This window comes from Procambarus clarkii, chromosome 8 (assembly GCF_040958095.1).
Source record: "Procambarus clarkii isolate CNS0578487 chromosome 8, FALCON_Pclarkii_2.0, whole genome shotgun sequence".
Classification (NCBI taxonomy): domain Eukaryota; kingdom Metazoa; phylum Arthropoda; class Malacostraca; order Decapoda; family Cambaridae; genus Procambarus; species Procambarus clarkii.
In genome coordinates this window covers 2167316-2193421 of record NC_091157.1, presented here as the reverse complement: position 1 = coordinate 2193421, position 26106 = coordinate 2167316, and the positions used below count along the sequence as shown (strand labels likewise).

At 41.7% G+C, this 26106-nt stretch overlaps 1 protein-coding gene across 1 annotated transcript in view; it reads left to right on the top strand.

Annotated features, from left to right (window-relative positions):
- LOC123752889 (uncharacterized) overlaps positions 1–20757 on the top strand; it is a 170414-nt gene extending 149657 nt beyond the window's left edge. Inside the window, exon 3 of the mRNA XM_069320878.1 lies at positions 19459–20757. Coding sequence (XP_069176979.1) covers positions 19459–19652 — 194 coding nt within the window. The 3' untranslated portion in view covers positions 19653–20757. The remainder of the gene's footprint in view (positions 1–19458) is intronic.
- Positions 20758–26106: the final 5349 nt, after the last annotated feature.

Below are 26106 nucleotides of genomic sequence, written 5' to 3'. Positions count from 1 at the left end.
TAGGCTCTGCAAAATCCAACTAAACAGTCACTATGACTATTCCTCAGAAAGCAAAAAGTGCTTTAGCAGCATGTAAACGTCAACTGACAAGAGAACTCAGTCAATGTGAAAAGTTGTTACATGAGCTTCTTATTAATTATCGTTAGTTGAAAATCCCACTGTCACAGATCCAATTCCAACTGGATCAATTTTTCTAACCAAATATACTTAAAACAAATCTTACCAAACCCAGCTCCACGACAACAAAATAAAACGGTAAGGCATGAAACAATTCATGTCTGACCTAGCCCAGTATGAAGATGAAACACGAGCCAGGTTTGATCACTTATTCAATAAACTTGCCTCAGAGAAAGCAGCCAGTACTTCAAATAAAGTGGATGATATTCAGGCAGGATCTGGGAGGATGAATTATTTGAGAATAAATCTCAAGCCAGGTTAAATCCTTTCATCGAATCAATCAACGAGGATAAAGCCTCATCCACTACAGCTTTACCCATTATACAACCAGAAATTTAACAATTTAACAACGTAATAGAAATGTTATTGCATGGAGTCGTAAATAGGGTGCCACAACTTACTGCACAACGTTGGTTAATCCAAATTTGACACATTTTTGGTAACCTTAAATGTTGTATAAATGTCGTTTTCGTGACTGATGGTAATTAAAATGTAGAAATATATAAAAAATATATTTCTAAATTATTATGAATTAGTAGAAATAAAACAGGAGCATAATAAAGGTGGGTTCAGAATAGTTTCTTCATTATTTTCACTTAATGGAGAATCCCTAGTGGTGGTGGTTGTTGATGGTAGGTTTTGGTTGGTGTTAGTGGTAGCAGTTTGTGATTGGTGGCAATGGTGGGTTATAGTTATTGTTGGTGGCAGTGATTGTTATGGTTGGTGGTTGATGGATCTGATTAATGGTGTTGGAAATTTCCAACACTTATTTACTAGCACCTAGTACCTTAAGAAACAATTCTTGTACTAGTTATTATATTTTACTAACACTACTAACCAGTAGAGTAGTCAAATTAACATCATTTAATTAACGCCTCATTTTCCCAGAACTTATAGTCGGGTGTTGCATCAGCCCGCACGACTAAAGGGAAATTATTTACATTCATGAGAATTGTATTAAGTTCTCCTTATTTTCACATTCTTTAATGAGAATCAAAATTTAATAATTTTATTTTCCCGAATATATTCAGTGAATTAAATCTGCTAATATATTTATATGCAATTAGGCAATATAGTTTATTTGCTGGTAATAATTCATACAGTTACGAACCGTTACTCCAGCGCATTCACATATGACTGAATTTCTATCCAGCACTCTCTTCTATTGAACAACGTTCATTTAATTATTAAGAAACGAGAATTTAAATGTTGTCAAGTAAGACGAATTAAATCTTTTTAATTTCTGATAAACCTTAGCTCCATTAACTCGGGAAGTTAAACATATCATAGAAAATATTTAGCGCGTCTCAGCATGACTGCGCATGCGCGAGCCACCCGAGAGGAGGGAGACTTGGCAAGCGACACCAAGATCAGGGAGAGTGTCTCAAGCTGGTCGTATCATCGTTTTAATATCGAGCTATCCGTGCATCTACAAACGCCATCAAGACGCAACCGCTTCATTATCTCACAGACACTGTGCTCGGCAAACCAGTTTGTCCTACAGTATTTTTTGTGGCCACATTTAATAAGATAGGATGGTTTGTTGTCATCACGCGTACCCTTTAAAACAAACCCGTAAGTTTAATTTCCCCTATCTCCCCACATTAATTTTTATGAATACGTGATGAACTATATATTCTCAAATAGATTTTACATGTGAATTGTCTTTCAGCTGGAGTACAAGCGTAAGAGAGACGATAACTTCCACAACAACCACATGTTCCCAGAGTAGCCTGCTGAAACAAGTTTACGGTGACGAGTTTTACGAGTTTACAAGGCGCATGCTATTATTCTTACCAACAGCTAAGCTGTCTATACTTTCTTTGTAGATAGCCTTTAGTAGTATTCATTGATCATATGCCTGTTTATTATTCATACATGTGATTTATGAATTTATATGTATTAACATCTCATTATTTTATTATTTAAAGGGCATTAATTTCTCTTTACAAATTAATCCCCCCCCAAAAGTGTGTGGAGGGATTTGGCGCTGTAGTTTACAGTACACTACAGTTTATTATTGTACATTAATAGATTTTAGTTACGCTTTATATAAGAGATCCATGGGCACTGGTTCTCTAATTTATTTTATTTCATAAGAATGGTCCTTTGAATTATATATTAGATTTATTATCATTATTCTGGATCCAGGTTTCCGCACATCCTTTTTGGTCGACTTAGAACCAGATAAATCAGTTCATTAAACATTAGTGGTTCATAGACCAACACATAATATAAATTACTGATGTATATAAACCAGTATAAATTCACAAGTATTTACGGTCCAGTATACCAAGTTAAATTACTGGTCCTATATAATCCATTATATTTAGTTATTTATTAACCCTGTTTAGAGTATACTATTAATTAAGTAGTATTATCAGGTACTAGGCAATATATTCATTATTAGTTACGACTGTCCGCAAACTGCGACACATATATTATAGCCTAACCCCATTATTTCCTATTATTAATTTACCAGAATAAAGCCTATGTCTACATGTGGCTTCAGTGGGTTATAGTTAATTATCCACAATATTCAGGCCTATACCTCACACAGAGCTGAGGATAACTAGGTTGCCTAGAGCAACTGCTCACAATTAATAACCTCGTGTTAATAACTACATTAAATTGGTCACACCATATAACCATTATTTTCTTGGTGGTAATACCACCCATATACATTTTTCCAGACTATTTCCTGAAAATCAGTCACGGGAGTCTAGGGCATATGTGACTAGTAAATTAATCAATGATATTGATCTTCACAGAAGATTGTGGCCAGAGAGACAACAGTAACTGTATATAGTTAAATTTCATATACACGTATTTCCTATAAGCGTATATTCTGTATATCAAAAACTAAAAAAAAATAAAAAAAATAGCACTATATGTATACCAATATTGCACATCATTTATCGTATTTTATGCCAACCCACAGGGGTAGGATATTGTTAGACTGGAATTGTACTATGGTATGTACAACTCTAGCCTAAACTATTTAGCAACTTATGCACTGGGCTGCTCGGCTTCCAAATACGGTACCCCACTTTGGTGTGCGCAGGAAATAAATTCTCTGGGAAAAATTCTTTTCTCCTTTGAAAGTGTCAAAATCCCTTCCATGAGTGTGGATATGTTAACAAAAAGTCGAAATTGTACTTAAATCGAATTACTTTGGCCGCAATGGGGTCCGGAAAATGGCGTGTGACTTCACGATTTGGTGGTCGTCCATGACATAGACTCCCGGAGCCAGTCGCCTGCCAGCTTCAACATGCACGAGTTCCCACAAATATTTTTTTTTCATTTTTTGCGTTCATTTCCATTTACATTTGTTTTGTTTTTTTCTTGCCAATCCTATGTATAATGAACACATACACAATATTATGGCAGTAGAACATCCACACTGTCGCAAGAATGTGTTATATGTGTCTCAAATGTGTCCACATATATTGCTCATATATCCAATGTTTCATGTTCATTTATGTATATTTACAACATATTTACATACTATACACTATCAAACACTATATACATTCACCATCAACACACTCAGAACTCTGCAATTGTGTGCTGCCACACCCAGCCACCCTTCCCTCACTCCTCCAACACCTAGCTTACTCCTTACACCTTACTCGCCAACGTTCCTCCTCCCACCATACTGTTATTGTTTTTATTATACTACTAGCTGTACCCGGCCACGCGTTGCTGTGGCTCAGCAACACATTTGTGCTGCTGAGCCACAACTACCTACCCCTGTTCTCCAGTCCTCCCCACCATTCCCCCCTCCTACGTCCCCTCATCCTCCCAGCCATTCCCCATCTCCTCGTCCTCCCCACCATTCCCCCATCCCTTAGTCCTCCCCACTCCATCCCCTCATCCTCCCCACCATCTCCCACTCCCCCACCCCCTCGTCCTACCTTCCATTTCCCCCTCCCCTGTCCCCTCTTCCTCCCCACTATCCCCCTCTTTCATGTCCCCTAGTCCTCCCCACCATTCTCTATTCCCCCGTCCCCTCATCCCTCACTATCTCCAACTCCCCCATCCCTTCGTCCTCCCCACCATTATCCTTCTCCCCTGTCCCCTTGTCCTCCCAACCATATCCCACTCCCTCGTCTGATGCATTCCCAAATGATATGATGTTCCCATCAGAAAATTGGGAACATTAAATGATCTGATGTTTCCATCACTGAAAAATAGGAATAACAGTTAAGAAATTTAAATAGAAAAAATGAAAAAAATATATAAATAAACAATACCCACGAAATGAACGGCATGGTAAACAACACCGCTCAATTCCAAGCCAATATCACTCAAAATTATTAAATAAAAATAACTATATATTGAAATCTATGAAAATTCTATTTATCAGTGCAATTGGAAACATTGAAATGGAATCATAACATATTAGTATAAAGTGTGTTGCTCTTTCATGCAACAGATGGCACTGTCTTTTTTTTAAAGTATGGTTTTACCTGTCATAGGTGAGGCATCAATATTTATACTCACAAAATAAACGACATGGTAAACAACACAGCTCAATTGCAACGGAATGTCACACAAAATAATTAAATCAAAATGAAAAAAAAATCGAAATCTATGAAAATTTAATTTATCAATATAACTGGAAACATTGGAATGGAATCATAACATATTTAGCATAGCCTGTGTTGCTTCTACATGCAACAGATGGTGCTGTTTTTCAAACAAACATGTTTTTACCTGTCACAGGTGTAGCATCTATATAGTAGGTATATAAAAGTATATGCGTATTTGAATGGAATGGTGTGTCTAAATTTCAAAGCAATCGGTGAAGAACTCTCGGAGATCACAACTTGTGTTGCTCTAAGTCCAACAGATGGCGCCATTTAAAAAAAAAAAACATATTTTTACCTGACACGGGTGTGGCATATATATATATATTAAGTATATAAAAACACGCTCTTATTCGTATGCAACGTTGTGTCAAAATTTCAAAGCAATTGGTAAAGGGGTTTCGAAGATTTCCCTCACATGAAAAACAAATGAATAACACAGTTTTTCAAAAAGCATGTTTTTCTCGTTACAAACGTGGCATCTATATATTATGTATATAAAACCCCGCTTGGATGCGTATGGAACGTTGTGTGAAAATGTCAAAGCAATCGGTGAAGAACTTTCGGTGATTAGTGATTTTGAACAAACGAACATTTCCATATTTATTTATATGGATTTACACACGTTATGTATACGTATCTACATGTTTTATTCACCATAACTCTGCAACTAAGCTGGTATTGTGTCCAAACAGCATAGTGGCCACCATACACTGCATGAGAGATCACAAAGCAGCCAGCAGACAATGCTACGTGCATGTCGCCACCTCCCTCGCCAAAAAGGCTCCTCCCACCAAACTCCTGTTGCTGTTATTACACTATATGCACACATTGTATTTACCCGGTCGGCCGAGCGGACAGCATGCTGGATTTGTGATCCTGGGTTCGATCCCAGGCGCCGGCGAGAAACAATGGGCAAAATTTCTTTCACCCTATGCCCCTGTTACCTAGCAGTAAAATAGGTACCTTGGTGTTAGTCAGCTGTCACGGGCTGCTTCCTGGGGGTGGAGGCCTGGTCGAGGACCGGGCCGTGGGGACATTAAAAAGCCCCGAAATCATCTCAAGATAACCCATGTATATATGTGTTCACTATAGCAAACCATTAAGCTAGTATGATGTGCATAACAGGAGTGGTTGCCACATACAGTCACGCTACCTCGGTCTTCTCCCTCCACCACCAAAATTCCTCCTCCCACAATACTACGCACATATGTACAAGGGTATATACACACATTGTATATACCCACGTACATATGTGTTCACCATAGCGAACCATTAGGCAAGTATGGTGTGCAAAACAAGAGTGGCTGACACACACAGTGATGCTACCTCGACCTTCTCTCACCAAAATTCCTCCTCCCACAATGCTACGAACATATGTACAAGGGTATATACACACATTGTATATACCCATGTACATGTGTGTTCACCATAACAAACTGTTACGGACCCGAGCCCAGCGTCCGAGCACGGAGCAGTGACGACCGCGCCATCTGTTGGTCAGCTCACGAAACCCCCTCCAAATGGACGACGCCACCTGGTGAGGACGAGATATACTGGCCACAAGGGCTAGTTTCCCGTCCTGATCGGCTCATAACACAGTCGCTGCTGACCTGTGGTGAGGTGGAGTTTAGACAGCAATGCCATCTATGAAGTGGATACGTCGGGCGTTTGTGTCTAAGCCTGTAAGTGAGGTGCCCTAGAGTGTCCCTCTTACTGATGACGTGTCTGATTACAGAGTCGACCTGGGACTGCTGTAATGGAAGTTGGATCAGTCTACCCTAGGCAGTCGTCTTGTCTCCAAGTGTTTGCTGAAGCAGCTGTGAGTCGCCCCCTGGATGAACACTGAGGTGTTACCCTGCCTGTGATGTGGCAGTTGAGGTATTGTCGTACCCGGGACTGACTGGTGGAGACGCTTAACCACTGGGGTGTTGTGGCGAGGAGAGTGGTCTGTGGGATCACACGAGGCTCCTGACTAGGGTTCGCTACCCTAGTATCGGTCGTGGAGTTGCATAACCAGTGCTGCTGATTGAAACCTGCCAGCTACCGGCTGGACTTGTGGTTGATGGCCTCCACGACGGTGCCCCCAGTGGAACTGTGATTTGGCTGGCCTGTGGCCAGGGTAGACTCGAGAGGATCGAAGGATTTGTAGTGAGGCCACAAGTGGACCAAGAGCTTAGCATCGTGAGCACCGTGAACGTCCAGAGTCTTCAGAAGAAGACAACGTTGTACATTATAGTGTTTATTCCTCCCCCTTGTGATAATCTTTATATTATTTATGGTGATGGTGTTAATTATATTATTAAGTTTTTGTCTTTATTTCCCTTCCCCTTTAATTTACTTGCGTTACGGATCACATCAATTGAAAGCCACTACTGGCTTGGGGCCGGATACCCTTACTCTAACAACATCAGAGCAAGAACCCGGTTGCGACCCGAGAGGGCTGTAACATAATTGGCATCCCCAGCGGGATCCGACCTCTTGTCAAGTATGTTTGACAGGGGTGGTGAAGTGGCGTAATCCCTGTAAATAATTCCCCCTGTGTGTGACTATTAGGACGTGATACGTCCTGTGCGGTGCTCGGAGTGACTAAGTGCAATATTGTGCAGTGCGGTGCTCGCTGTGATTAAGTGCAATATTGTGTAGTGCGGTGCTTGCTGTGATTAAGTGCAATATTGTGTAGTGCGGTGCTCGGAGTGACTCAGTGCAATATTGTGTAGTGCGGTGCTCGCTGTGATTAAGTGCAATATTGTGTAGAGCGGTGCCCGGAGTAATTACGTGCAATATTGGCAAGTGCAGTGTTTGGTGCGATAAAGTGCAATATTGACGTAGAACAGTGCTCAGGGCGTTAAGTGCTAAAGTGAAGCGGTGTGTTAAGTGCTAGTGTACCAAGTGACAATGGCGGAAAAATCGACCATAGACGATCTGGAAGATGTTCAGGCTTTTCTGAACAGGGAGGACTGTCTTGCCAGATTAAAATATCTGGGCAAACAGGAACTCGTACTGGTGAGTGCCTACCTGGAGATCAAGATCCGTGCCAGTGATTCCCGTGTGGAGATCTTGTCCAAGGTTCACCGGCATTTGAAGGCCGAAGAAAACCAGGAAGATGAGGCACTAGGTACAAAAGAAGGTGAGGAAATAGCTTCCACTGAAAAGGAAGATAAAGGCAGCGACATTGACAGCGATGCAGGTGAGCTGAATATTAGCTTGCTAACAGTCAAAATGCGTGCCTTGGAAATAAATCGCGAGATAGAATGGAAGAAATTAGAAATGGAAAGAGAGAGACTAGATAAAGAATTAGAGATGAGGCGTTTAGAATTAGAACGAGAAAGAGAAAGAGAAGAACGAGAAAGAGAAAGAGAAGAACGACAAAGAGAAAGAGAAGAGAAACGAGAACGAGAAAGAGAAGAACGAGAAAGAGAAAGAGAACAGCGAGAAAGAGAAGAGAAACGAGAACGAGAAAGAGAAGAACGAGAAAAAGAACGAGACAGGCAAGAACGACGGGACAGAGAGGAAAGAGAGAGACAACATGAGCTAGAAGTATTACGGTTAGGCGGTGGTCGGAGGCAAACGACGGACACAAATCTTTTCGATCCGGTGAGGAACATCAAAATGGTCCCGAAGTTCAATGAGAAGGAAGTCTCAAAGTTCTTCGCGGCCTTCGAGAAAGTCGCAGCCTCTTTGCAGTGGCCAAAGGAGAATTGGGCCATCATGACACAGTCAGTCTTGACTGGGAAGGCCCAAATCGCCTACTCCACGTTGTCCCTTGATGACTCCGGCGATTATGACAAGGTGAAGGAGGTAGTGCTCATGGCGTACCAATTGGTACCTGAGGCTTACAGGCAGAAGTTCAGGAACCTGAAAAAGACCTCAGAGCACGCTTTCACCGAATTCGCCACCATCAAGGAGCGACTTTTCCAGGAATGGTGTACCTCTCGGAAGGTGGAGACCAAAGAAGACCTCGAGCAGCTCATACTGTTAGAGGACTTCAAGGATTGTTTGTCTGGAGACCTGAATACGTACTTAGAGGAGCAGCAGGTGGAGACCTTGAGTGCGGCATCCACCATGGCTGAAGAGTACATCTTAACGCATAGGCCTTCTGCTAAGTACGTCCCGAGGAATTACCCACGCCGGTTTGACAAACCTCAGCAGGAAGAGGAGAGACCCGTCCCACAAAGCACTGTGAAGACGCCCCCAAGTAGCCCTCGAAGGACGAGTCCTAGCAGTCCGAAACACCGGAGTCCGAGGAGGAATATGGTGTGCTGGACTTGTGGGCAGAAAGGGCATGTAGCTGCTATGTGCCGAGGCAGAAGAGGTAGCAGCGCACGTAGGGAGGTGATGTTGATGAGCTGTGTAACACTACCAGCAGGAAGCCAGTCTACGACTACACAGGAAGAACCCAGATTGTTTTCCCCTCACACTTCAAGCGGGTATGTAAGGAGTGATCATACTGGTAGATCAGTTGTAGTGCTCAGAGATAGTGGAGCAGCCCAGTCCCTGATCGTGAAAAACTCGTTACCCGAGGGAGTGAGTGTGGTTGGGAGACAAAAGGTTGTCCTGGTTGAGTTTCCTAGGACGCAGTACATCGCCCCCTTAGTGCCAATACATCTCGACTCGCCTTACTTCAGCGGCACATGTGCGTTGGCAGTAGTCGATACCCTGCCTATAGCTGGGATCGACGTGATACTAGCCAACGACTTGGTGACAGATTGGAGCACCAATCTTCCCAAGGTCGCGGACGAGTCAGCTGGAACAGCAAGGTCTGCGGTAACAACAGACAGTGGTAATGTCCAGGTACAGACAGACCTGGAAATAGATAATATGTTTAATCCTTCCTCTCACCTACAGATTGACAACAGAGTCTACAATATTCTAGCAGAGTCTCCTGATTCTCTCGACAAGGAACATGAGGTTATGATGGCAGAGGCAACTGAGCGAGAAGAGAGGCCTCATGTGCAAGTACCCACGGATACCAAGGAGTCTGGAGCGAAGGCAGATGTGTACTTGCGGTATAGCAAGGTACAGCGTTTATTGAACCGGCCAAAGATTCCCCAGACGTCGGAGGTATGTGAGGTATGTACGAAAGTTTTAGCGCCCTCTTTGGTCTAAACCAGGCTATTGGACGTAGCTGGCTATGGACATTACAGGCTCAGGAAGCTTATCCCACGGTTGGCCATATGTTTCTTAGCGGGGTTTTGTTTTGTTCTCGTGTGTGTTCTCGGTAAGGACCAGTGGACGACCCGACAGATGATGGCTCCCTTGAACATCGAGAAGAGGTCCCAGGGATTGGAGACGTGCACAGTGAGTGTTGCAGTTGAAGAAGGGACCTGGAAGGTGATGGTAGATACAGGAGGTACGAGAGATGATAATATGAGTGACTGTTTCCGACAGGTTGACACCCCCCGCGTGATTGCTGAGCCTAAATGCAGCGTTATACGGAACGTTGGTCGACCTGACGGTGGCAGAGCGAATGCCATCCTCGATGTACGAGCAGCCCTGTTGGGATTAGGTGTGGACCTAGTAGAGGAGTATGCTGTGAGTACTGATTTAACTATCGCTGTTACTCTAAATAATCAGACCCCTGTATTCCAGGTTCCCGTCTCCCTGAAGGACTACCGGACCGGTACCAGAAATGCCGTCTGTGACCAGCCATCATCGGTGCCACAACACAGGGAAGTGTCGAGTCGCCCCAGATCGTGTCTACACCAATCCTTACTCGGGACACGTGAGATTAAGCCCCTGTTTGACATCGCAGTGGAAGTGTGGAAGATTACATCAGGCAGGTCATCGTCTTCCATCTTAAAGTTTCCTTTGTGCCAGAGTTCCCCAGTAGTACAGTTCTGTGGACAAGACAGCCTCGCCATTCCAGTTCTTAGTGTACGTGAGTCCATTTGGAGTTGTGTCCCCTTACTAATTTGGTTTGTGTTTCTTTTTATAGAACCCCAAACCAAATTCTTTTTGGTGGGGATGTGTTACGGTCCTGAGCCCAGCGTCCGAGCACGGAGCAGTGACGACCGCGCCATCTGTGGGTCAGCTCCCGAAACCCCCTCCAAATGGACGACGCCACCTGGTGAGGACGAGATATACTGGCCACAAGGGCTAGTTTCCCGTCCTGATCGGCTCATAACACAGCCGCTGCTGACCTCTGGTGAGGTGGAACTTAGACAGCAACGCCATCTATGGAGTGGATACGTCGGGCGTTTGTGTCTAAGCCTGTAAGTGAGGTGCCCTAGAGTGTCCCTCTTACTGATGACGTGTCTGATTACAGAGTCGACCTGGGACTGCTGTAATGGAAGTTGGATCAGTCTACCCTAGGCAGTCGTCTTGTCTCCAAGTGTTTGCTGCAACAGCTGTGAGTTGCCCCCCGGATGAACACTGTGGTGTTACCCTGCCTGTGACGTGGCAGTTGAGGGATTGTCGTACCCGGGACTGACTGGTGGAGACGCTTAACCACTGGGGTGTTGTGGCGAGGAGAGTGGTCTGTGGGATCACACGAGGCTCCTGACTAGGGTTCGCTACCTTAGTATCGGTCGTGGAGTTGCATAACCAGTGCTGCTGATTGGAACCTGCCAGCTACCGGCTGGACTTGTGGTTGATGGCCTCCACGACGGTGCCCCCAGTGGAACTGTGATTTGGCTGGCCTGTGGCCAGGGTAGACTCGAGAGGATCGAAGGATTCGTAGTGAGGCCACAAGTGGACCAAGAGCTTAGCATCGTGAGCACCGTGAACGTCCAGAGTCTTCAGAAGAAGACAACGTTGTACATTATAGTGTTTATTCCTCCCCCTTGTGATAATCTTTATATTATTTATGGTGACGGTGTTAATTATATTATTAAGTTTTTGCCTTTATTTCCCTTCCCCTTTAATTTACTTGCGTTACGGATCACATCCCTTGAAAGCCACTACTGGCTTGGGGCCGGATACCCTTCCTCTAACAACATCAGAGCAAGAACCTGGTTGCGACCCGAGAGGGCCGTAACACAAACCACTAAGCTTGTATGGTGAGCAAAACAAGAGTCGCTGCTACACACAGTGTCGCTATCTAGATTCCCTCCCTCCCTCCCTCACCAAACTTCCTCCTCCCACAATACTACGCACTGCGCTACTTATCACCACAATTTGCTATTATCACAATCCTGGTCACTAAATCCTGTAAATGTATAAACGTCCACAAGTTTATTTTGTAAAGTAACATATGAAGTCGTTTGAAAATTCCTAGATGGACGAAATAATGCTGTGGTGCTGAGGCTAGCGCTGTGAACATCGTGAACAGCATTGATTCACTGATATATGAACATTGTACACGGTCATTATCACACTCAGGCTCTTCTGTAATACTATCATGACTAAATAATACCAGTTATATATATATTTGACATTATTAGGCGATGCTGTGGCCACAAGTTTAACAGCCGTGCTGTGAGCTAATGCTACGTGCGCCAGTGTTGGTTGCTCACTCAGTACTGAGGCCCGCACACACGGGAATGTTGCTGATGATTTTTTTTAAATGGAGCCTGTTTACAAGAGTCTTGAGGAAGCTGATGTGAACTCCATGTAGCCTCGGGAGTGTTGAATCATACGCTGAAACTAAAAATACCCGGAGGCGCGTTGTGCAAACCTCCCCCCCCCCCATCGATGACCTGCAGGCACTTTTTTTTTATTTTTTTTGAGATATATACAAGAGTTGTTACATTCTTGTACAGCCACTAGTACGCGTAGCGTTTCGGGCAGGTCCCTGGAATACGATCCCCTGCCGCGAAGAATCGTTTTTTCATCCAAGTACACATTTTACTGTTGCGTTAAACAGAGGCTACAGTTAAGGAATTGCGCCCAGTAAATCCTCCCCGGCTAGGATACGAACCCATGACATAGCGCTCGCGGAACGCCAGGCGAGTGTCTTACCACTACACCACGGAGACTGACGGAGACTGAACTTTGCGCAGTTCAGTGGATTTCTAACTAGTACTGGGTTAGAAAATGCTGTTAATTACTATTTAATGTTGTGCAAACCTTAAGTAGGGTGAATTTATTACTTCACACAATTGTGTACTTATATTTTATTACATAGTTACTGTACATCTTTGAGTGTTACTAGGTGTCACTATACCAACTGATGGTGATAAAGAAGAGCTAACTGCACGTACAACTGTAGTGGCATTAAAGAATCACTCAAATCATAGCTATTTACCATTAGGTAGGTAAGCTAACCTCTATATGAGGTAAATTACAATCAGCCTAACCAAGAAATCAAATATTAGAATATTATTAACCGTACCTGCTCCACATATATGAGCAAGTATCATAGCTGTCTATAATTAGCTATATAAGCCCTATAAGGCTTCAACCCATAGCCAACATGGCTACACCAGAAAAAACTGGAAGAATTTTGAAATGCCTTCAAAGTCACTTGACAAGGCTGATCGACAAATGTGACGGCTGGGTTGATCTCATATCGTTGGAATTCTCAGCAACAATAGCTAATTCTCAGCAACAATAGCTAACTAGAAATTCAAACAGGTACAAGAATATATTGTGTTGTACATAGGTGCACCCCATGTCAGTAATACTGACCTAGACGAAATAGATCTAGTCATATCTGAAGTAGTTAACTATGAAGGCAAAATTCAGGCCAGATTAAATTACTATAATAAGATGCTTGCAACAGAAAATGTTCCTGTTGGATTAGAACATCCTTACAGTATACCCATACTACAGCAAGCAACATTTATTTCATCAGATGAAATAAATGAGCTACCTCAAGATGAGGATATTCCTCTAATCAAGTCTGACCCTTACAAAGGATCAATAATTAAAGTTAAACATTCATTTTCTACAGTCTCCTCTAATACAATTTCACCCAATGACTCATTAACAGGATCTTAACCGTTTTCAGATATTATATCCATATATTCCATGGATTCTGAGAATTCGATCCATGAGGCTACTGAATTGACAAGCTTCCCAGAAGAATCTGGAGAAATAAGAGAACCTGAAACAGGGGATGAAGATGCAGTTGAAGCTGAAATTAAAGCTGAAGCTGAACTGAAAGCTGAAGTTGTATTAAAAGCTGCAGCTGAAATTGAAACTGAGGCTAGGCAAGAAGCCTTAAACCAAGTTAGTGATAGTCTTAATCACTCAAATCAGTCTCCTATTCTAAGGTTATCTTAAAGTGATTTCGGGGCTTGACGTCCCTGCGGCCCGGTCCTAGACGACGCCTCCTTTTTTATACACATCCACAGGAAGCAGCCCGTAGCAGCTGTGTAACTCCCAGGTACCTATTTACTGCTTGGTAATACGGGCATCAGAGTGAAAGAAACTTTTTGCCCATTTGTATCCGCCTTCACTGGGGATCGAAACCGGAACCTCAGGACTACGAATCCGAAGCACTGTCCACTCAGCTGTCAGGCATCTCCAGAGGTAATGCCGAATGTGTTAGCATCAATCAAGCTATCCAGCTCTCTAGAGAAAGTGCTGAGAATGAGAAAGGTATCATAAATCTCGTACATCAACTATTGGACTTATCTCAACCAGTCTCAATCAATCAGTTGACTCCTTGCAAACATTTATTTTAAAACTCGAGTCACTGTTAAAATCTTTCAGCATTGAAATGGATCAACCCGCTGCTGAGTGGATGACTAAAATTGTCATCCAAAGAAAATTGTCTAGCGAAGTGCTAAATGAATTATATTCATATCAGAATAATACCGTCCTGACAATGCAAGATATGTTAACAGGTTTGCGTATTATAGTAAATAATAAACAAGCAAACTAGGCACTTAATCGACTTAAGAATGGTCCAGGACGGATCGGAAAGCCGTCGTCTCTTCATTTTCTAGTGTGTGGATTGGTCAACATACTTCAGCCACGTTATTGTAACTCATCGCCTGCATAGGCACTTAATGCCACCCCTGAATCAACAGAAATTGTACCCACATTAAACTCCTTAACTGAAACTCCTAAAGTGGCCCAGTCGTTAGGTAATAAGGGTATTAATAATCAATGTAATACTAACAGGTCAAACACTGATTTATCAGTGAGACCTAAGAGTAGTATAAATACTCCCAAGAGTACAACAAGAACTCACAAAAAATAAACTAATAAATACATACAAACAACAAAGCCTTCATAACCTGCAAACAATGTTTCCCCTAAACCGGTGAACCTTAAGCATGCTGTAGGCTGGGGGTTGTGTTTGTTTTGCCATCAAAAACATTCTTTATATAAATGTATAAATTATCCTAGTAGAGACATCCGAGTCAGATGACTCAAACAGTTACGCAATGTACCAGGTGTCTCAAACACATAATACTAAAAGCTGTAAGACCCCACTGAACACATACAATAGGTTTTGAAGGGGACAGCATCATGCTGCACTGTGCAAATGTATGAAATCAAATTATACAAATCACAAGATAAGAGATAGAAATCTCACACAAGTTCAGTGTTGCAAGGTGTGAGAAGTTTACATCATACAATAACCAGCATCTCAAGTAAATGAAATATTGTTCACTGCCCAATTCCAAGTCAAGAAAAAAGGGACCAAGACCACCATTCGTGGCCTATTCGACTAGGGACCCAAAAAACTTTCATTACTCGGAAACCGGCAGAGGCACTTAAATTAAAACCAATCACACAGGTGAAATTAAACTTGTCAGGGTTCATGATAAGTAGAGGATCCCGAGAATATACAGTAGTACAACCGCTCATACGCCTAGGTGGTTATGTCAGGTGTTATGATCCCAGGTAGCTGAAAAACGAGTCTCCCCCTGAGAGTTATTCTGCCAGGCCTGACCTAACTAAGAGGTCAAAGAAATATCGACCTGGAAACACATATATTAAACACTTGATTAAATTTGACGACTAGATTAAAAGTATGGGCAATGAATAAGAATATGCATAAATGACTTGACATGAGATGTGGAGAATTTGTGTGAGGATCGCTTCAGAGGGGTTTGACCTTACTTGAGCTGCAGAAATCGTGAGGGGGGGTTGTGCTCCGTTTGAGCCCCTGGTGAAAAAGAACCCCTGAGTGATATACATTCAAGAAGAAGGAAGTGGACAGACGTCTCGCTTGTGGAATAAGTTTGTGAACGTGTCCGCTCAAATCATGGACTGCAGGGAGAGTGTGGAACAGTCTTTAAAGCAGTTTTGTGGGCAGCTCAGAGCGCTCTGGTGGTGACCGCTCAGTCAGTGAACGCCACGAGCGGACCAAATTCTGTGGTAAGCCATTTTAAACCAGTTTACAGTGATTGCCTGTGGTGGTCGTGTGCCCAGCGACCGTAGCAAATGTCTATTGATATATTAGGCATATTTTATTAAGGCAGAAAGCCTAAATAAGAGAATAGAGATGAGGGAACCAGCTGAGGAGAGGAGCAGCACATCCTCTCCCGCCGAAAGCTTGGAGGTAACTGACTGGGCCTGGTGGCAGCCACTGGCAGACAGTCTCAGGTGGCCACCACGGGAGGGTGGAGAATGGACTCCCCCAGGCATGGGGGAGTCTCCTTATGGCAGGTGGGAATCATAGGGATGTCGAGTGGAGACATTTATTGTGCAGTTTATTTTAGTTATATGTATGTAGAGGAAGATATTTATGGCGTGTCAATGGGTTGCAGGTTTGTCTGGGGAAGGAGTTGCTGAGACAACTTCGAGGTCAGAGGAGGAGTCTGTAGATGGAACTCCAAGAAATACTGAGCTCTGTAGAAGAGCAATCCCATAGTGAGGAATTAGACCTCAAGCTGTGAGAGGAGAAGCAGTGGAGTGGAGTTACACGGGCTTCTGTGATACCAGTAGTGAAGCATCATTGCTGTTCAGGGAAAACTTCATGGTGCAGCAGCCTGGAAGAGCTGTAGAAGAGCATGGTAGATAATTGTGTAGGAAACTGGAGGCATTCATGGTAGTGGACCTCTAGATGTAGAGAGGAGGTTCTTAATGTCCACTGATAGAGGGTTGGTAGTCTTTAAGTGTCATTAGTGTTACGAACCCTTCGTAACCAGGTTCTTCATAATCTCTATGATCCTACTCAAGTTCAGAGAAACCTAATCTTGGTGGGAATATAGTGTAATGTTTAAAGGTAAAAGTGAAATAACATTATTATTTTCCCATCACCATTATAATATTTACAAGTCTATGCAATGTCAACCGGATTGGCATTGCTAGCCTGCTTCACAGATGACCACAAGGTGCCTCTGATGAGGTCTTCATTGCGCAACCATTGATACGCTCAAGCAACAAAGTCGGCAACGCCTGACCAGCCCCACTGGCTGTTACCTTCCAGAAATGTATCTACAGCGCTCAACCGAAGCGTTCATCTAATCTTACTGGCTAGCACCTCCATGAGTGAAATCTATAGTGCTCAACCACAGTGCTCGACCTGCCCACTTGGCCAGCCTTTCCAGGAGTAAAGTTCACAGCGTTCGACCAGCCCAAATGGCTAGTCCTTCCAGGAGTAAAGTCCACAGCGCTCGACCATCCCACTTGGCTAGTACCTTCCAGGAGTAAAGTCCACAGTGCTCGACCAGCCCACTTGCCTAGTCCTTCCAGGAGTAAAGTCCACAATGCTCGTCCAGCCCAACTGGCTAGCACCTTCAGGTCAACCTTCGTCTTCCACTGTCCCGGCTTCACTCACTTCCCTAGCCTGCCTCTGGTTACTCGTCACCATTCAGCCGAGCAGACTAAAAGATGGGAAACTCCATTTAACTGGAGGGTTAACTGCTGTAGTTCAGGGCCAGGATTGTAGATGGCGCCAAGGTCTGTGACAATTAGCATGCATGATGCAGTGGAAGGTGAGCGATTGGACGTTTGATTCAAGGAATATATATATTGATGTTTATGTTGTTGCAGCCTTAGGCTGGATTCCTTGTGTATATTTATATATATTCTAGGCCTGATAGTGCCATATTATATTACAAGATTTAACCCACTAGGTGAGGTTGGTAGCATAAGTAGCGAGCCAGGAGTTGGGCTACCACTTGATATAAGCAGCTGATAGAGCCCTGATGGGATTAAATACAACCTGACTATAATAGCATAGAGTGTTGGAGTCATATTATTATTCTTGTATGTATGTTCTACATGTTCACTGTCTAAGTAAATTAGTATATTTTAGTAGCAGTCTTTCCTGTAGACATATGTTATTAAATATGACCAAAAAAGTAAGATTAATAATTCTAACACGAATTTTCTCAATCTTTCGTACATTTCTTTTCACTGTTGGAGGTAATTCAAAAATCAATTCTCCAAAATTCATTTTTATTTCTAGTCTGACGCGACACTTGAGCGCGTTTCGTAAAACTTATTACATTTTCAAAGACTTTACACATACACAACTGAATAGAACTTACATATCTCCGATTTGTTTATATCTACATTTGAGTGAGGTGGATGGGGTGAGGTGGTATTTAATTGGGTATTAATTTCATCAACATGTTGATGAAATGGCTGCAAGTAGGTTGCAAAGGCTGCAAGTAGGTTTTATAGTGTAAAATAGAATCTATATGAATAAAAATGTAAATGTTCGTTTGTTCAAAATTGCTAATCTCCGAAAGATCTTCACCGATTGCTTTGAAATTTTTACACAACGTTCCATTCACATATCAGTGTGTTTTGATATACCAACTATATAGATGTCATTCTGTGACAGGTAAAAACATATTTCTTTAATGTGTTATTCATGTGAAATTTCATGTGTGGGAAATCTCTGAAACATCTTTATCGATTGCTTTCGAATTTTGACACAACGTTGCATTCAAATACGTGCATGTTTTTATATACCTATGTATATATATACCACACCTGTGACAGGTAAAAACAATTTTTTGAGGGAAAAACAATGCCATCTTTTGCACGTAAAAGCAACACATGCTATTCTAAATATGTTACGATTCCATTTTAATGTTTCTGATGGCATTGATAAATTGAATTTTCATAGATTTTGATTTATTTAATTTTGTTTTAATTATTTTGTGTGACTCTGCATTGGAACTGAGCTGTGTTGTTTACCATACTGTTAATTTCGTGAGTATAGTTTTTGTTTATTTTTTTTTTCATTTCGATTTTTTTAACTGTTCTTATTTTTCAGTGATGGGAACATCAGATCATTTGCTGTTGTCATTTTTCTGATGGGAACATCAAATCATTTGGGAACGCATAGGTCGAGGGAGTGAAGAATGGTGGGGAGGACAGTATTAGGGGATGGTGGGGAGGATGACAGGACAATGGTAGGGAGAACAAGGGTAGAGAGGGGTGGGGGATGGTGGGGAGTACGAGGGGACAGGAGAGGGGGGAATGGTGAGGAGGACAAAGGGATAGCAGAGTGGGGGATGGGGGATTGGGGGATGGTGAGGAGGACGAGGGAACGGGGATGGGGGAATTTTGAGGAGGACGAGGGGACGGAGGAGTGGGGAATTGTGGAGGGGACGAGGGGAATGGTGGGAAGAACGAGGGGACAGGGGAGTGGAGGATGGTGGGGAGGAAAAGGAAACATGGGAGGGGTGAATGGTTGGGAGGACGAGGGGGACGGGGGAATGGGAAATGGTTAGGAGGACGAGGGGATGGGGGAGGGAGGAATGGTGGGGAGGACTGACGGACAGGGAAGGATTGATGTGGCTCAGCAACGTGCATGCGTTGTTGAACCACAACAACGCATTGCTGGGTAAAGCGTGTGTATCAATAATTTTGTTTCTCTCCTTAGGTGCATGCGCTGAGGATGAATTCAGGTGCTTGAATGGTTCTAGATGCCTACCCATGACGTGGCAATGTGATAACGTCCATCAATGCGATGATAACTCCGACGAACTTTCTTGTGTTAAGTCGGGATGTGTGTTGCACTCGAAAGACTTCACTCAAATATCAACATTTATTTTATACCTAATATTTCATAATTAATACTTCTAAATGTTCTTGGCTTGAAATAGGAGCGGCCAGTACGCTCATTCACTGATCCATAGGTAACTTGACAAATGATTTGTTATTGTTACAATAAAGGAAATGTTAAGTTTACTTCTTAATTTGATAAATCAAACAAAAGATAATAATATTTTTGTCATATATTCTATGTTGTTGTCCTCTATTCTACTTGCCAGTTTTAGTTGAGCCAATAATTTTGAATACTGTAAATGGGATTAAAATTTGCCACATCTCCAACTATTATCCATGATGCCAAAAAGAGAAATATTATATTATAAAGAAAGCAGAGTAGAATTCATCAGATTGTATATTGCTTCAGAAAGAAGGCAACGTGACAGCATCATGCTACACTGTGCAAATTTATTAAATCAAATTATACAAATCACAAGGTAAGAGATAGAAATCTCACACAAGTTCAGTGTTGCAAGGTGTGAGAAGTTTAAGTTTTGTGCGGGATATCCTGCACAATAAGTGGAGTAAGAGAAGATTATATTGCAAATTGAAAGCGTGAATCCTTTAAGAACGTCCTCTAATATATTTTGTTAAACAGCATGATAGGAATGCTGAAACATTGGGGTTGGTTAAAATATTATAGATATTTACTGAAGGCTACAGCGAATCCTTGTAAAGATTAAATGACAATACCAAACTCATCTAGTTTAATACACACACACACACATAGGAGAAGATGAATCAGCAATGCTTGATTTGATATTTACCCTAAATGAGTGGAATATAAAGGAAGTCAAGATGGAAGCACCCTTGGGAATGAGTGATCATACTGTATTGAACATTGAGTACCTGATAGAGCTAGGAATTATCTCCCCCAAAAAAGAACTAGGGAACAAAAGGCTGGCATACAGAAAGGGAAATTATGAGGAGATGATGTTGGAAAATCTGACACCATTTAATAATAATATCATACAGACAGTTAATATTGCTGTGTTGTATAAACAAGTCACCCATAGAAAATGTAAATTGTAGTGGAATTTCCGTCTATAGAAAACGGGATATCATTACCACATACTATTATAAATTCACCACCTATTATGGTGGGAATTATTCTTAAATACATTAGTCTTTGGACTTTACCATCATAAAAACATCTCATATAAATTAACTTAATTATCAATATTAAAATAGAGTAAATGTGACCCTTCTATCACTTTCTGAAATCTGGACAATGTAAGCCAGGGGTCAGGGAGGAGGGAGTGGTCAGCCATTATTATACTGAGACCAGAGGCATGGGAGCAATTCGGCTCCTACCAAAGGTGTACCATCATCAACACGCTGTCAACAAATACAAGTTAAGTGTTCTACCGAAACCCATTTATCTATCATTAGATAGGGTGAGTTGGTTAGAGCATGAGATCGCCTCATACTAAAGGTAATTAAGCCCAGGTCTATATGGTTCCATGTACAGTGTTTTCTCTGATATAGCTGTCATATATTAGGATTCTGGCTTCATAGCTAGCGCCCTTTTGACAGGTCAAGACGAGGAAGCAAGCTTTGTGCATCAGTTACCAGGGTGATGGAAGCTACCTCACAGGAGGAAAATGTGATGTCTACATCCTGGTTATACCTGGTGGACTAAGGCCTGCTGTACAAATAAAATAAGGAACCTCTTCAATGTATGTAGTCTAATACTGTAGTTTAATTGGCTGCATATATATAAATTTAATATAAACCCCCCTAATGTGTAGAGGATCGATTTGTGAGATTATGAGATTATTGCAGAAATACAGTCCACTTAACATCATACAAATTGCTATTGAAGTATATAAATTAACGTAAATATAAATTCATATAAATTAAATAAATATTAATCTCACAGGTCGGTTCCCACATTGTTTGGTCCTTCGAACCGGATTATTTGGTCCTTTGAACCCACATTTGGTCATCTTAGTACCGGATGAACCAGTTAACCAGTGGGTTCATTAAGTATACAAAGCCAGCAGTCAAAGACGGCGGCGTTGCCTCGAGCGAGTTCATGAGCCCCGCTCAGCCCAGTTAAGCCTTAGTCAGCGGTTTCATGCACACCCACAGATTTGGTGGCGTGTTATTCTGTGAAATGACAGCGCTAATATTGAAGCCAGCCAAATTAGTGACTGTGTCTTCGCGATATTGTTCAAGGATTTTGTGGAGTTTATTTTGTGAGGTCACTAATAATATTTAATACTTCTAGATAATATTAGAAGTTTCATAGAGGCAATTAAGAGGCTATTATCAATAATTGTGTATATTATTTCTCCAAGATAGAGAATTATTTAATATATTGCACTAGTGTTCTCACTATAATATTTACTAATTGCCAACCCACAACAGGGTAGGATATTACCATTGACTAGTTGAATTATTATTGTTCATCCTAGTCCCATTATTACCATAGTTAGTTGTACTACATTAAACAACCTAACACCATTAATGAATGGTCCAGACCCTATTTTGGGTGTAATTTTTATCAATTCGAGTTGAGTTGTATATATAATAATTTACTTATGATCATCACACCTTTGAGTGATTAATTAGTGTCTCTACCATCCTAGGGTGATATAGAAGAGCTAACCTAAAGGTACTTCCAATGACACTGGTTTATCACTCATATCATTAGTGTGTATGATTGTATATATATAATGTGTATTAATTTTAAGTGGTAACCTCTAGTAGAGGTAGGATTACAGCCTAGCGAGTGCAGAAATTTTACCCTAGGCTACCATCAGTGCTTGTTCAGTATTATGAGCGACCCAAGTACAAGCCCCACAAGGCTTCACCAACTAGCCAGTATGGATAATGCAGGGAGAATGAAAAGAACCCTTGCAGGTCTTAAAGGCCACTTAACAAGACAAATCAAGAAATGTAAAGATTTGTCACAACAATCTCAGGTAGATTATGCTGACCTGGAAAGCTATTATCAAGCAGCTGCAGGTAAATTTGAGCAAATCAAATGCCAAATAGCAACATATGTGGCTGAACTTGCCAACACCAATTTATCAGAAACAGAAATAGACGACATTATGGTTGATCTTGCGAATTATGAAGATCACACTCAGGCCACGTTACAGCCTTATGTCAAATTAATTGCCCAGAACAAGGCAACAACAACAACAGCAACAGTTGCATCTAATACGAGTCAAGCAGAAGCTCGACTCCCTCCAATTAATTTACCCACTTTCTCAGGAAAAGATGAGGAAGATTGGGATGAATTTTGGAACAAATTCGTTGACCTTGTGGACTCAAAACAATCTTTACCAAAGAGTAGTAAATTCTCTTATTTGCAAGGCCAATTATCAGGTGAGGCTAAGGGCCCATGGTACCCGAAAATCCGAAGAAAAATGGAATATTTACGAAAAATACTACAACGTTCTGGCAACACTGTGGTCCAAACTGTTTAATGATATCCTGAAAAATAACATAATTAGAGTCAAATTTTCGACTGCAACTTTCGTGAATCTGGTCCTCGCAGCGTGAGTGCGCCGCGAGGTATTGTATCTTACGTTGTAGAAGTCTTATTTTTCGTAATAGCGTTGAAAATAACATGTTATGCATAAAATGAATATAAACTCACTCATTGGCAACAGTATCGTGAGAGAAAGAGGGTGGTATGTGGCTCAGCCCCTCAGTGACTGAGTGTCTCTCTTGGAGAGTGGATGTATCGCTGACGCGCTCTCACAATAACTCCCAGAACTCATGCTATGTTTGCTATTTGTACTGCAATATGACTTACCAAATGAACAAGAGAAAAGCATTGAAAGCTAGATGCATGCGAGCTCTCCATAGAAGGTACGAGCTGGCCGCAATGCGTAAATCACGCATTGTCACGAGTGACCGCGAGTAGAGTAACTTGTCGCGCGCGCTACGCAACTCCAACTTTTACAACTAGATCTGCCTGCACAGCCTTTATTTATTATTCAATTTACATGAAACTTGCACATTATATGTAGAGTTTACGCCTCTAAAAACACATGTAGCTTTTCTTATCTACGTAGATTTATTGATTTTATAACTAATGATACACTTCATTTTGTTGCATACGTTTTTGGGAAACTTTTAAAAATCTGTATTATTGCACTAAATACATCTGGGTAAAGATCATACTACCAAATCTTTATTATATAGTAAGGTCATAGCTGAGTGTCGTAGAAATGATTTTGGTTCACAATTGTGGGCTGTGAAAGCAATTGAACATTGTTAAAAATTTTATTTTATTTTTTTTTTCTCCTTCTCTATTTAGGCTGAGATGCTGAAACTTGGCCTAGGTGCAGCACCTTTCACATGTATCAGGATAATAAATTATGAATACCCTACAACAACTCTCATAATTCCGGTGAGAAACCCCCTAAAACAGTAGTATCCCATCTGAGATTAACTAATGACGGCTATGATCTGTTAATAAAACTCCTCAAGGATAATTATGCTGATCCAGAAGTAAGAACATCACATTTAGTTCATGAGCTGTTGCATTTACCCCCACCGGAGGCTTCAGCTGATTCACTCCAAGTCTTCAAGCTGGAGGTAGAATCATTGATCAATGCCCTCAGCATGACAGCAGATACAAACGGGGCTGAGTGGGTCTTGAAAATAATTGTCCAGGAGAAAATACCTAGGGATATATTGAGACAAATGAGTGCTCATTACAATAAAAGTATCTTATCCATGAATGAAATATCTGAGGGTTTAAAGTCAGTAGTTCATCAATTACGAACACATGACAAATTAAAACCACCAAGTAAACCCTCAGAAACCAATAATAGTAAACCACAGAGTACCAAAGGTACTCCAAATCAATCTAGGCAATATAATTCAACACTAAAGTGGAACAGTAGCAGTGTGGGAGTATATGCAGTGGGACCCTCCAAGCCTATAGTTACTGTGTCACCCAAGAACGTGACACCAAAGGGTACTGGAAGCTATGGAACATGTTTGTTCTGCAATGAGAAACATTCAATGTACCACTGCCCTAATTTTCCTGATAGTGACGCCCGTGTTGAGCGACTCAAAGATTTGCAAAATTGCACGAGGGGCCTCAGGAAACATAACATCAAGGACTGTGAGACCCAATTACACACCTGTAATAGGTGTAACAAAGGTCAGCACCATGCAGCATTGTGCAGAGACACCAAAACAACGTCTCCAAACCCCAAGGTGGAAGATAGCATTCCCACCACAGTACAGTACTGCAAGGTGCAACAAACAAAGAGTGTCCAATCGGCAAAGTCTAAAGGTAATACGACTTTGCCTACTGCCCAAATTACCATCCTGAATAAGAGGGCCAAGGTCCATACCCGTGGGTTGTTTGACCAAGGGTCCCAGAGAACATATGTCACTAAAAAGGTGGCAGATGAACTACAATTAAAGCCTGTAGCCCAGATGTCATTCAATATCTCAGGGTTTGTAACAGATGCAGGACCTCAAGTCTACCAGGTGGTACAACCATCAGTACGTTTAGGCAGGTACGTCTGTAGAGTACAAGCCATTGTGGTGGACAAAATACCAGTAGACCTACAAGTTCAAGATCTGAGAGCAACAGCCAAATTCCTGAGAAATAGAGGAATAAAATTGGCAGATAATATTAAGTCTGATCACCTCACTGACTGCGGTCTCCTTGTAGGGACAGACTATTGTCATCGATTCATTGGTAGCCCTACTAAATATCAGGGCATAACCATGTTAAAGTCTGCAGGAGGTAAATTACTCTCAGGCCCAGTATCAAGCCTGAGGAGACCTATGCCTGCAGATAAACAATACCAATAGAAATCTAAATTTGTCAGCTGATTATATTTCTCCAGTAGCATTATACTAAGGAGATTACAGCTGACTATAGTAACAGAGGTTGATGTTAGTATCATCATTTAAAGCTGAAGATGAGTTCATGAGGCCTCAGTGGCAAATCAGTGAACAGTAGCCTAAACAGCTACAAGTCACTGCGACCAATGTCACTGAACCCACTGCAGTCGCAGAACCATACTTTACTTTAATGATGAGCTATTCAATCTTCTGAATCAAATAACTAAATTAAACCCCAATAAATCTGATGACTGATTTGATACATTTATTATTTAATCAAGATGTATTCCATGGGCCTCAGTGTTTATATATCAGTGACCAGTTACCTGAACAAACTTCAAGTTATATCTAATGTCACTGATCTCACTGCAGTCCCTGAATCATACTTGACTGTAGTACTTGATCACATTCAGTCTTCTGGGTTAAATAATATGCAATTAGGCTTGAATTTTAGCCTTTCAAGAGTTAACAGGGAAATGAAATCGCATTAGACTTCTAACCCCTGCAACTCTAGTACGGGACATCCGTCCTGTATGAACAGACGCACAAATGTGTGATTACTAACTAACATCAAATTAATCTAATAATTCGAAGGAGGAGTATCGGTGTTCGTTTGTTCTAAATAGGACTTCGACCCGTGAGCAGCCCC